Source organism: Hipposideros armiger, unplaced genomic scaffold, assembly GCF_001890085.2.
Source record: "Hipposideros armiger isolate ML-2016 unplaced genomic scaffold, ASM189008v1 scaffold_1377, whole genome shotgun sequence".
NCBI classification, from domain to species: domain Eukaryota; kingdom Metazoa; phylum Chordata; class Mammalia; order Chiroptera; family Hipposideridae; genus Hipposideros; species Hipposideros armiger.
The window spans coordinates 100448-113686 of NW_017732727.1; the positions used below are offsets into that span (position 1 = coordinate 100448).

Consider the following 13239-nt stretch of genomic DNA (forward strand, 5'->3'; position numbering starts at 1 on the left):
TCCAGGGAAAAAGCAGGATGATAGAGAATCTAAACGGAAAGAGGGCTCCCGGTGGGAGGTCTTTGAAAGTGTTAGGACTCCTCACAATGACTCTGTGTTGTTCATCCTTGATTTTATGCCACTCTTCTTGCTTCCCCTGAAGGATTCTGTATAAATCTCCCATAAGTGAAAGAAATGTAGACACATCAAAGGAAGTTGAATGGAGAAAACTCCAGGGATGTGGGTAACTGACCTTGGGGCTGCGTGTTGGGCTGATGAAGTCTGAAGGTCAGGGTCACCCTAGAAAGGAGGATATAAGCCCTCCATCCTACTATAAAGGGCTGGTCAAGTCTGGGGGGTACTTCTGATCCCAAGATCACCTTCTGGAAATGATCAGAGGATGGGGAGAGAGAGGGATCCGGGGACACATGACAACTTTGATTCAAAACTGAGAGAGAAAGGGGTAAGTTCAACCTTTGGATGATGGAGAGACAGATTTCAGAGACCAAAGAAATTATGCGGAAAGAAACCAAGCAGTAAGGATGATTGGGAGCATGCTTATTTGGTTGTAGAAGGGAGGCATAGGGTTATCATAAACAAAATCTCCATCAGATGACTTATGCATTACTGCCTTTACCTTTAAACAAGTCTAATTTGGATTGTGTATTTCCTATACTTTAAATAAGAATGAAAATCCTTACGTATTCTGTGGTTTATTTCTTGGAGTTAAGTGACTTGTCTAAGCTTTCCTTTAGTGATTGGCCCTCCAGGTCTTCACATGAATGTCTCTGCAGGGTTGAAGGCAGAGGCAGGTTCTTGGCTGGAAATGTCTTAAGAGAGCTCTTGGCCATAACTGTCTGAAGAACATCTCAATGAGCAGGAAGCAACTGTGTCTGTATCTTGATCTGGGTAGTGACCATGTGGGAGTGTTCATATACTCACTTTATAAAGCTTTATCAAAATGTACACCTGAGATTTGTGCACTTTACAGTGTGCATGTTATACTTTAATAAAAAAAGCCAAAAAATGAAGGAGTAGTTAGTAACGGTAAATGTTTTGGATAGGTCAGGTAAAATAGAAAATGAAATCACTGGATTGGGAACAGGCCATTGATGGACATCATTGTTCATGTTAGCAAGAAAATTTTTAGTAACAATAGATTGAAGAGTGAAATAAAAATTTTTAAAAAGACAACCGACCAAACCAAATGTCCTATCATTTGAAAAGGCTAATAAAGCATATAAACCTCTGCAGTGCTAATTAAGAAGAAAGAGAAATGAAGAAAATAAAACCCTCAAGGGAATGAAAGATTCAACCAGCTAGACACTGCAGGGTGGAGAGAGGAGGGATGGGCAGTGCACAAGCTGACAGTACCCTCAGAAGAAAAGTAGATTTATATAAGGCAGCAAGCCAGGAGAGGAAGATCCTGGATCAGAGGCAAGTGATGGGGGCAGAGAAGGAGGATTTCTGATTTCTCAGGCTGTTCTTCAGCTCTTTAAGCAGTGATACTCAACTCTGAGTTTGTGGCATCCAGAAAACACACAGAAGTATTGAGGGTAACCTGAATTATTTCTGATAACCTGATAACCCTTCTCTCCCATTCTACTTCAAACAGCTTTCCCTTGACTTCTCATGGTCTTTCACTTGATTCATCCAGTGACTATACATTGCAAGGTTCTTTTAATCTGACCATGAAGCAGAGTTTATTACTTTATTAGTCTGTTCCATTATAAGGCATTTCTTATCTTTAGGTTTTTGTTGTTGTTGTTGTTGCTGTTAGTGGTGGTTTGTCTGTTTCAATAAAGACCACAGTTTGCACTAATATCTCAGAAATTGGCTTGCAAAAGAATAAAGCTTCACTGTCATTTGGAATGTCTTGGTAGTTTATCATGAAGAGTTAACCATATTGGAGAATCATGAAAACCTATTGGGGGATTCATCTATAAAGGAACCCTAAATTTGTATATGTAGCTACTTAATCTATTAATTGAATCTAGCTCAACAGGGAATCAAGGCTTAATTATTATAAGGATTATAGATATTTCTAGACAGTTTATTATCTCCTATGAAAAATTATAATGTTGTTCTCTAATGACCGTATTTTTGTGGATCCATTAGTTGATCTCTTCAACCAGAGGGATGCTTCACTCATCTTTTCTCTAGCACTATACTGAGGATACAAAATAGGACATGTTCAATCTCAGGAAATTCATTGTTTCATTCAACAATTATTAACTATTAGGAACTGAACATACAGAGATAAAAGAAAAACTCTTTCCTCTGATTTCCCATTTATTCATTCAGTTGTTTGCTATAATGAGCACACATACCTTCTTTTAATGGACTTGTGAACCACAGCTATGGGTCACACACTTGGAATAAAGTAGAAAGCCATGAACAAGACACAAATAATATTTATGATTAAATACAATGAAGTCATCGAGTATTGGAATTGTCAATTTAGGTCCCTCATTGGTCAGCGTGGAAGATTCCATGAAAGCTCAGAGGATATGTAATTTAGCTTTGGCATTGGATGGGGGAGGAGTTAGAACAAACTTCCCTAAAGAGGTAACCCATAAGCCAATCTTTGAACAATGAATAGACATTAGTAAGGCAAAGAATACTGAGGCGGTCGGGAGGTGGAGCGGGATAACTTGGGCAGATATCGGTTTTCTGATCTTGTGGCCCATCTAGCTGAGAATACCATGAGGCTCTCCTAACACCACAGCTGGGAACAAGTCTTATAGGATTTTATCCTTTTCTTACATCATTTTATTCATTAACAGGAAAGCAGTCTTATCATCTGTGATGCCGGGGCCACCCTACAACCACACAATGGAAACCCCTGCCACCTTCTTCCTTGTGGGTATCCCAGGTTTGCAGCCTTCACATCGTTGGTTGGCTATTCCACTGAGTGCCATGTATGCCACAGCCCTGTTAGGAAACACCCTCATAGTGACAGTAATCTGGATGGATTCCACTCTACAAGAGCCCATGTACTGCTTCCTGTGTGTTCTGGCTGCTGTAGACATTGTTATGGCTTCCTCTGTAGTGCCCAAGATGATAAGCATCTTCTCCTCAGGAGACGGCTCTATCAGCTTTAATGCCTGTTTCACTCAGATGTATTTTGTCCATGCAGCCACAGCTATGGAGACAGGGCTGCTGCTGGCCATGGCTTTTGACCGCTATGTAGCTATCTGTAAGCCCCTTCACTACAAGAGAATTCTCACACCTCAAGTGATGCTGGGAATGAGCGTGACCATCACCATCAGAGCTGTCATATTCATGACTCCATTAAGTTGGATGGTGAGTCATCTACCTTTCTGTGGCTCCAATGTGGTTCTCCATTCATACTGTGAACACATAGCTGTGGCCAAGTTGGCATGCGCCGACCCCATGCCCAGTAGTCTCTATAGTCTGATTGGTTCTTCCATTATTGTGTGCTCTGATGTGGCCTTCATTGCTGCTTCTTATAACCTGATTCTTCAGGCAGTATTTGGTCTGTCTTCAAAGAATGCTCAGTTAAAAGCATTAAGCACATGTGGCTCCCATGTGGGGGTTATGGCTCTGTACTACCTCCCTGGGATGGCATCCATCTATGTGGCCTGGCTAGGGAAGGACACAGTGCCTTTGCACACCCAAGTGCTGTTAGCTGACTTGTACCTGGTCATCCCACCCACCTTAAACCCCATCATCTATGGCCTGAGGACCAAACAAATACGGGAGCGAATAGGTAGCTTGCTGATGCACTGCCTCTTTGACCACTCCAACCTGGGTTCATGAACACAAAGTCTATTCAGACCCTATTCAGATCATTCCAGCCAACTTCATAGATGCCTTAAGATCTGCGGAGCTGATTTGGTTGACCTGGCACAATAGGAGTTCTAAGATGAAGCTATAAAGGGTATCTTTGCATAACTTTCCAATTTCTAGCAAGGATGTGAATAAAATAATTATTTTCTGGCATTTTTAATGGTTTCAATCAATTAGAATCTGAATCAGAAATAAGCGGGCAGAGAATAAATATATGGGATTTTTCTTTCCTTACCTTCTGACCCATATTCCCAATTTAATATCCTACTGATCCCTCTGCAGAAGAAACCAACTGTTTGGTCCCCTCATACCTGGCTGACTTTCTCAGAATTGCTCATCTCCTTATGTGATTATATGGAAGCAACTGTTAATATATGACCCTGCCTTCTGGGCCACTGACAAATCCACTCAACTTGGGTGATGTGCTCACACCTGGACCAGAGTCCTTCTCCAGTCAAAACGGATTCCAGATTATCTGAGGAGATATAAATTTGGGATGGTGGCCATTTTCCAACACATAAACTTGGATGGAGAAACCTGTTGCACAGCAAGAGAAGCAGATTAGCAAGATGGGATGAAGAAACTGAGTCTATGGTTCTCTCATTCCAATTCATTTTGGACACACAGGTATACCCCTATTACTAAGTTCTGTAAGTTCTCTATGCCATTTTAATATATCGCCTACTGTTAAGCTAGTTGGCGTCAGTGTACTAATCACAGCTTTTTGTTTTTAAGCAATGGAAGCTAACAATTTGGGTTTGGACATCATTTGCTTTTCTTACTAGTCCTGTCTGTGTAACTTACGTGTAAGACACGAAAGAGAGGAACCACGTATAACACAGGTCTTTCTTCTTTTGGATCCTTTAAGGAGGTGGCTCGGGGGTGAAAAGGTTAACAGAGAACAATATCAATAATGAAGCTGAAATGTTTCTACTCTTCTCTAGGTCACCAGATATTTATTATTATTTTGTACTTTCCCCTTTCGGGAAGTCGTAAACTGAATCAGTATATGTTAAAAGAAGATTTCATATGTAAGAGATACATATATTTGACTCTGGTAAATCTGAAAATCTTAATAAAAGATAATTTCCTAACATGTTGATAACAAGATATTATACCTGAGTCTTAATATCTCCTTTGTATTTGTAGGATAAAAATGTTAATTCATAGAGGTTATTGAACATTAACTAAAATCAGGAAAGCACATAATACAACATCAACATATCATATGTACCAAAAAAATATACCCAACAGATTTCAAATTCTATTTTAAGAGGTAGTTGTAGGCACCATTGAAACTGCAGTCCTGTGAAAATCAGCACTTGTGTGGTAATTCTTCCAAACAGATCTGCTTCTTATTGCTTAGCATCCATAACTTTTGCTCATGTTGGACTTGTTTACCTACTAGAATGTATTGTTTCTGAATACCAGTGAAGTAGGAATCTGCTTCTATAAATCTGATAATAATGTACTGAGTTCCCAAAGAACAGTACAAAGAATTTCTCCTCTTGCAACCCCCTAACACAAAAACAAATCAAGATCATGAGGTGGTTAAGCATATTTGATAAGATTTCCATTTTAAAAAGTCACACTATTTTTTTCTCCATAAGGAACCCAAAGAATTGGCTATGCCCATTAAATAAAAAAGTACTAGGTGCATTAAAGAATCTGATGTAAAGCAACAAAGGTATAGTGCAGCTTGCATCCAAAATGGAAATTTCTTTCCAGCATTTCCATCAGAAGCCTGTCCTGCTTTGTGTTTCGTTCATATTAGTATTCTCTGAAACTACCTGGCACTCACTGTTAATAATTATTTATTGAACTACACACTTTCCAAAGTGGACTGGTTCCCTTCCATGGTTATCCCCAAACAGAAAATCCTGTTTCTCCTGGTACAGTCACATACACCCCTGCCCTGTCTCATGAAGCAATGTTAAATGCTAATTTAACTACTGCCTGTGACTCATAGTAGATGCTCAACGTTTGGATTTTAAGAGATTACAACCAGTCCTGCTTTAAAAAAAAAAAAGGGGAAATTGGATTTCCTGTGGATTGTGAACTGAAGGATTTACCTTGTGTCTCTTCCTTTTGTAGGACTCAAGCATTTTACCTTTAGTAACCTTTTCCCTCAAGGCTCAGGCATTGCACCCCCTGGTTTCCGTTAGGAAAACAAGGATGGGCAGAGCTCATTCCTGCCTCCTACCTTGTAGTGACTGATCGCGTTAAGTTGGAGGTGTTATCGTAGTCATTTCAGGGGATGTGAAATGACTACCCTCCACACGGCTACCTGTCTCTTCCCCTTCTGGACCACTTTTGTAATTATCCATCAAATTAATTGCGAACAGGATTATAATTAAATATCATCTATTCTTTCATGCCTTTATGAGGCAAGAAGAGTTTATTTTTGTTTTGATTCACACGCACGCACACGCGCACACACACACACTAGACTTGGGGTACAATGGTGAACTAGACAAATAAGGTTCTTGTCTTCATGGGATTCTTAGAAGAGACGTGTAAACAACTACCCTAGAGAAACGGGTTTTCATATACTTAAGAACTTCAATCTTCTTATCTGGTCTTAAAAATCAAGATATATGAAATAAACAATGTGGCATCATTTAACCTTATAATTCTTGTAACAAATAAGCACCCAAATCAGCTTATAAATGTAATAAACACTCCCAAACACCCAAATAGTACATTACAAATGAAGCCATTCCACTCTTTAATTCATTCTAGGTTTGAATGAATTCATCACCTAATAATCCTCTTTTCTTGGAACCTTTCAAGTTTTGTCCTAAAAATCCATAGTAAAAGAACAATACTGGTTTGGTCCCTACCTTCTTCTGCTAAGTGTGGACATACAACTGGAAGCGCTTCCTAAAGATCTATTTCTCAAGTCTATAAACAATTCCCCAGGCATTCTACCCTCCACACAGCTACCTGCCTACTTGCCTCTTCCCATTCCGGACCACTTGTGAATTCTCCCCCCAACTTCCTCCCCTCTGCCACACACACACACACACACACACACACACACACACACACACACACGGCCTCTCTAATGTAGGTCAGCTCAACCCTTTGCCAAGACCAGGTCTGTGACTTCCTAGTTCATTCTCCTTCTACTGCTAATGCTCAAGGAGCCACTTGGAAGCCTGTTGGGCAGAATGAGTTTATTTCTCCATTTTGGCCCATTTTACCTGCTTCATATGTGAACAGCGAATACAATTAAAGTCAAGACAATTTTTGCCATTCTTTATTACAGTAATTACTTTGCTTCAGCCTGTACATAACCTCGTATCTACTTTGCTGGCCAATCCTACCCCAAAGGTCACTACCTTCACGTGAAAACTGTATCAGAGGTTGTGTCAGTCATGGTGACAATATGTGATGTACACATTATAGCCATCACAATAAGCAAAGCTATTAATTGTCATATGCTTGCCTTGCAGTTTGTTTCCAGCCATAGTCATTCCCACATCACACTCTGAAGACCTGCAGCAAATTATTTTTGCCACACACAACACTCTAAGGTCAACAGCACAGATATATAGTCTTATTCTCCTTCATTACAATATATGGTTCCCAAACTGGCTTTTTTTGTGCCTAGTCATATTCTTTCTTCCCACACTTCCTTCCCCCATTTCTCCTGTCATAGATTTAGAGAAGACAAAGGCAGGGAGAATGTTATGTAGTTTCCAGAACTGTGAAGATTCCTTTGGTGACAGAGAGATCCAAACGCTAGCCCAACTAGTTTTTTTTTTTTCTCCCCCTCATCTCCATTTTCTACCCTTTGGTCACAGTCCCCATTCTAATCCAAAGAAGACAAATATGCAGAATTGATGCACAGTATGTTACTGTGGTCCAGAGTTTGCCCCAAGCAAGGACACTTTCTGTCTAAAGGTCTAGACTGCCAGGAGAGGCCTTGAGACACAAAGGCCCTACTGTAAAGAGGCTGGATGAAAAGGTGATGAGGAGGGTTACACAGGCATAAACTGTGGCTTCTCTTCCTCTGTCCCTGAGAAAGGAACAAAAGTATGGGATGGATCTGAGATCCTCACAACAACTCTGTGAGGTAGGAGAATATGCAGCTACTCCACCCATTTTCCCACAAAGGGCACAAAATCTTTTAAATGTGTGGGATGTTTCAGACCCAAATGTAATGAATGACATGCAGACATGTGACCTAAGTAGCGCAAGTCTGTCAATCTCATTTCATTTGAATGTCAGAAGTGCTTTATCATCTTGACAGTCTTCTTTTGACAGCTTTGTGAGAAATAACTTGCTGCATTAAGGCCATTTCAGTTTCCTCATCTATAAAGTGAAAATAAAACCAAGGCTCACAGGTTTTCTGACCCTGCCGCTCAGAGAGAAGGGCAGGACCAGGACACAGTCTCCTTAGAGTTGAGACAGAGTGATGTGCCCAGCTCATGCTCAGAGGGGATGACCACTGTGGTGGACTGGGCAACCTGCAATGCAATTCTCTGGTTTGGAGGTCGGAGAGCTGGGGTCAAACATGGGTTGCTCAGTCACAGCAAACCTCAGCTGAGGCCTCCTCAGACTGGTCTCAGCACAGCGGCCAGCTCTGGATACGGGCAGTACTCTTCCGGCTTGTTGACAAACCCTATCCAGTGGGTTTCTCGAAGGTTGGATCTACGTCATCGTCCTTGCTGACTTAATCATGGCACTAACAGGGACTGGAGAAGAGGAGACTGAGCTACAGAAAGGCCAAGTCCTGACCCTGAGAGCCATTCTGACCTGCACCATCAGCGCGGTCATGCTCCCCTCTCAGGGCACAAGGCTCACGGATGAAGCCTCAACTCTCTCACATGACAGCTTTCGTGAGAGACTGGTCCAGGGGTAGTAGACCACTGGGACAGGCAGAGGAATCCCCGGATTCTGGGCTCAGCTCAGTTCAAGAGGACCCTTGTCAGGGGCAGAGCCGTCCATGTCCCCTGTGGCCCAGGCAAAATTCTGGGGCCTCTGGATGAGATGATGGCTCTTTTAGTCCTCCGCATCCAGAGAGCAGATGGCCAGAGGGGCGGTGTTGTTGGCACCAATGCTGTAGCAAGGACTAAAATAGGGCAGGAGGCGCCCAGGGAAGGGATAGTGGGGGAAAGTGAAAATGTGGGAGCCATTATCAGTCACATTGTAGAAGGAGATATCATGGGCCTCATAATCCAGGAAGACGCCTACCCGGCGGGGAGGGACCAGCAAGGACAGGAGGGGGTATTCATCGGTGCCTGCCCGGTATTCATTTCCCTTCCTCAGCCTTATCACCCAGAATCCATAGTGGGGGGATAAATAGACCACCTCCTTCCGGTCCACATTTTCTTTACACACTCCCAGGCCCCATTCAGACCTGTCTCCCACCTCCACCTCCCAGTAGTGCCGGCCTGAGGAGATGCACTGGCTGCCCAGGACGATATTATAGCGGTAGAATCTCTCAGGATTGTCAGGCAGTTTCTGCTTGGTATCTCCATAGTGCACGCATTTTCTGTCCTCCGACACGATGAGGCGGGAATAAGCAGTGTCTGGATCCAGGCGCACGTCAGCTAGGTAACAAGATGCTGGTTGGCAATGCTGCTACCGAGTCAGGGGGCACGGGCGAGGTCTCTGATAAATTCAGCCTCAGATTACTCAACGACAGGTGGGAGAGCGGCTAGCTGGGGCATCCAGAGTGCACTGAACCATTTTATTTCTCCTGGAGGGGTTCCTCCCACGGTCCATCACAACCTCCCCCAGCACTCATTACCTGCATATGTCCTCAGGATTTCTCTTAGGCCCAGCACCCGGCAATCTGTCTTCAGCTCCAGGGAGACTGGTTCTGGCCGCTGCAGGGTCCAAGACTTGCTCCTAATGGAGGAGGGGTAAGACTTGGGGTCAGAAGTCCTGGCTCTGCCGCACAGGCCTTCCCTCAGGACAGGGAAGAGGGGCTTGGCCAGGGACATAGGCAGGGAGGTGCCCCTCCCCAGCATTACCAGGCAAAGCAGAGATATGATGGTTTGACTGAAGTGAACATTTCATGTTTTGATGCTGCGGGAAGGGTCAGATGTACACCTGACAGCGGGCGGGAAGAGGTGTGCCTCAGGGGAGAAAGGCTACCCTCAGAGCTTTCAGCACTCATGGAGGAGACATCTGGTGTCTTGTTCCCTCCTTGGGAGAGCTACTTGAAACCACGTATTTTATAACTTGACTGAAATTCTTATTGGTCCTACTTGAAATGAATCTGACCAAGTTTATATAAAGAAGAAAAAAGGAGGGTGAACACAGCTTCTTTGGCCGATGTACTGAAAGAGGAGAAAACGACGGAGCAGCGCCCGCTTCCCCGTGGTGCTGGGCCTCTTCCTCACCCACTTGTGGCCAGGCCCCACCATCCCTCACAGGGCTGCGTAGGGACGCCAAGGACGGGGACATACCTGTTTAAGACTTCCTGAATACCCTAGAAGGAGAAAAAAATGCAGCACATGAGTATGTGCTGTGCCTCAAAGGGACCAGACAGACACGGAGCTCTGGAGGAGGGTTTCTCTAAGGGCAAGGGAGGCGGAGAGCAAGCCTGGAGAGAAGGTGTATAGAGGTGGAGGCAAAACACTTACAGGAGGGGAGCAGGGCAGGCTGAGCTCTGGCTGGACTAAGCGACTCCAGGCTCCATCTCGACTCTGGCCAGAGGCGAGAGACTAGTATAATGCCACAGCTGCCTGAGTGCTGCCCCACCTACCAAGCTACCAGGGGCCAGGTCATCCACCCAACCAGGGGCAGGAGGACAGCAGGCATTAGCGAGGGTGGAGGAGAGGGCAATACAGGCAGAGTGCTGACAGGCCCACTGAAGGGCTTCTCTCCTGGAGTCCCAAGCTCTCTTCGGCTGTCACTCAGAGTTCCCAGGAGAACCTGCTACTCACCTGCAGCATCCAGCGGACAGGCCTCTGAGACCTCTCCTCCAGCTCTGCAAACAGCCTCCACAGGACCCGGCTCTGCTGGCCGAGGGTGTCGTGATTCAGCTCCAGCTTCTGCCTGGTCTCTCCCTCCTCCTGCTCTAGGCTGGCCAGGGCTGCAGCTGCCTCTACTTCCAGCCGCCGGCCTGGCGGCTTTTTCTTTAGTAATCGCCGATACTTCTCAAACTCCCACATGATACTTTGCTTTCGGGTTTCCACCTGCATCTGCAGAGCCAAGATAGGAAGTCAGCACTGATGTTGTTTGTACGAGGGCCACCCAGGATATCCTTTATCCAAGAAAAAGGATACTGGTTTGCCTACCTCCCTATTCCCACAGCTCCGGTACACGCTTCTGGGTCNCACAGGACCCGGCTCTGCTGGCCGAGGGTGTCGTGATTCAGCTCCAGCTTCTGCCTGGTCTCTCCCTCCTCCTGCTCTAGGCTGGCCAGGGCTGCGGCTGCCTCTACCTCCAGTCGCCGGCCTGGTGGCTTTTTCTTTAGTAATCGCCGATACTTCTCAAACTCCCACATGATACTCTGCTTTCGGGTTTCCACCTGCATCTGCAGAGCCAAGACAGGAAGTCAGCACTGATGTTGTTTGTACGAGGGCCACCCAGGATATCCTTTATCCAAGATAGAGGATACTGGTTTGCCTACCTCCCTATTCCCACAGCTCCGGTACACGCTTCTGGGTCCCCATCTCTACTCTTACTGACCCCAGTAGGGCCCAGGATATTATCTTGGTACTATATGCTCTAGATTATTTCCTATTTTCAGAATAATATATTCTATTTTCAGAATAATGATCAGTGCATTACACTTAAGCCTTTAAGACATTGTAACAACTACACTGTTAGATGCTTTTGCTTCTTACTGGTATTATATCAATTCAATATGCTGTTTTTGGCCAGCTCAATGTTAGCTTCTGTTGATCAAAAGTTCTGATAGTTTGGTAGTTATGGGCCGTGAATTTATTTGAGAGGTGATTTTCCAGTATTTTAAAAACTTAACTTTTAGTAAATATGCTCTAATTGGGGAAAGTGAAACACAAAATACGTTTTACTAAACATTACACAAGTCATACCACTGTGAGCTAACACCTACGTGAGGCATGTAGTTTTCCTTTCTCATGTATGAAGACATAAGCCCAGAGGTTATTCCTACATCACGATCAAGAAACTGGAATGAGAGGCTACATGGCCCGCAAAGGCCACACACCTGCTAGAGAATGGTGGCATGAGGCCCCCAGGCTCTCTGACTTCGAACTTCACATTCGGCCTCACAGAGATGAGGAAGCTGCCATGGGGCAGCTCCAGGACAACATAGGGACCACCCAAACGTCTTTCCCAGGTGGCAACCTGCCTTCCAGTTGGCAGTTCGTTTCCTCTCACCAACTTCCAGCTTCCAGGCCTCTTCTTGCTCTTTCCTCAGATGTTCCAGAGCTTCGTGCAGTTTCCACTGAAAAGAGAGAAAACCCTCATGAGGCCATCCTGGGCAGCCAGACTGATAACAAGGTTCCCTAGCACTGGTAGGTGATGGGAAAACAAGTGTCCCTTAGGCGACGTGCCAGAATGAATGCTGCAAGTAAAGGGATGCCACAGGGGAAGTGGATTCCTGCCCAGATGACATCCACGGTAGCTCTTGATCTGAGAATTGTTTCAGCTCCCATAGTCTCTAAGTTACTGTAAAGTAGAAGCAAAGAGCCCTTCCAGCTTGCCAGAAAACCACCTTGGACTTCCTATCCATGCCTCCTTTTATCCTCATCTGACTTGTTATGCTATGGCCTCCTGAAACCTTCTTATTCAAAGTGTGGCCCAAGTGGGTCAGCAGCATCAGCACCACCTGGGAGCCTGTTAGACATGCAGTCTCGGGCCCCACCCAAGACCTCCTGAATTAGAATCTGAATTTTAACAAGATCCTTGGGGGTTCAATTGCCCATGAAAAGTAAGAAGCACTATCCTATAATGCAAGAGATTACTTCTGAAAAGCACAAAGTATTGTGATAATATTAACCATTTTGTTATAGATTTACCAAGAGCCAAATATGGCTTAAGCACTAAACATACATTCAATAGTCACAGTCCCTTGAAACTGGTGTTATCCCCATTTTATAGATGAAAAAACCGAGGTTTAGAGAGTAACCTACTCAAAGTCATTCAGCTAGTAAATGGTTGGGCTGGGATTTATCCCAGCTCTTTAACTCCTATGCCTATGTGATACTGCCTCCCTATTCTAATATTCTCAAAACAAAATGAATAAGTAAATACTTTACATTTTTAAGAAATTCTTCTCATACAGAAAAACAGTTAGTTCTGGGGATATGTCTTATGCTCTTACCTGCTAATCTCAACTTCAAGAAAGAGAATTAAGACCAGTACTGGATCACTGAATCATTGGGCTAATGATTCTGGTAAAGATATGTCAGCACGGACAACTGAGGAAAGTATAAGAAGCTGGAAGTTGATGATAGTAGCTATAAAAAAGGAGTAGCAGATATGTCAGAGATGACT

The 13239-nt window shown here is 44.2% G+C and overlaps 2 protein-coding genes across 3 annotated transcripts in view; one reads left to right on the forward strand and one right to left on the reverse strand.

The window, feature by feature from the left end:
* Positions 1-2235: 2235 nt before the first annotated feature.
* LOC109377378 (olfactory receptor 52I2) lies at positions 2236-6947 on the forward strand. Its single transcript, XM_019633712.1, has one exon. The coding sequence runs from the start codon at positions 2788-2790 to the stop codon at positions 3760-3762; it is 975 nt and encodes a 324-aa protein (XP_019489257.1). The 5' UTR covers positions 2236-2787; the 3' UTR covers positions 3763-6947.
* Positions 6948-7038: 91 nt separating this feature from the next.
* Positions 7039-13239, reverse strand: part of TRIM68 (tripartite motif containing 68) — a 10013-nt gene continuing 3812 nt past the window's right edge. Inside the window, exons 3-7 of one of the 2 annotated variants that reach the window (XM_019633710.1) lie at positions 12092-12187; positions 10698-10955; positions 10218-10240; positions 9554-9654; positions 7039-9353 (exon numbers count right to left, since the gene is read on the reverse strand). In XM_019633710.1, coding sequence (XP_019489255.1) covers positions 8803-9353; positions 9554-9654; positions 10218-10240; positions 10698-10955; positions 12092-12187 — 1029 coding nt within the window. In that variant the 3' untranslated portion in view covers positions 7039-8802. Of the gene's footprint in view, positions 9354-9553; positions 9655-10217; positions 10241-10697; positions 10956-11947; positions 12028-12091; positions 12188-13239 lie in introns of those variants that run through there. The other variant, XM_019633711.1, reaches the window with a different exon arrangement.

Coding starts and splice junctions, on each gene's coding strand:
- LOC109377378 (XM_019633712.1), top strand. CDS start 2,788: ATGCCGGGGCCACCCTACAACCACACAATGGAAACCCCTGCCACCTTC.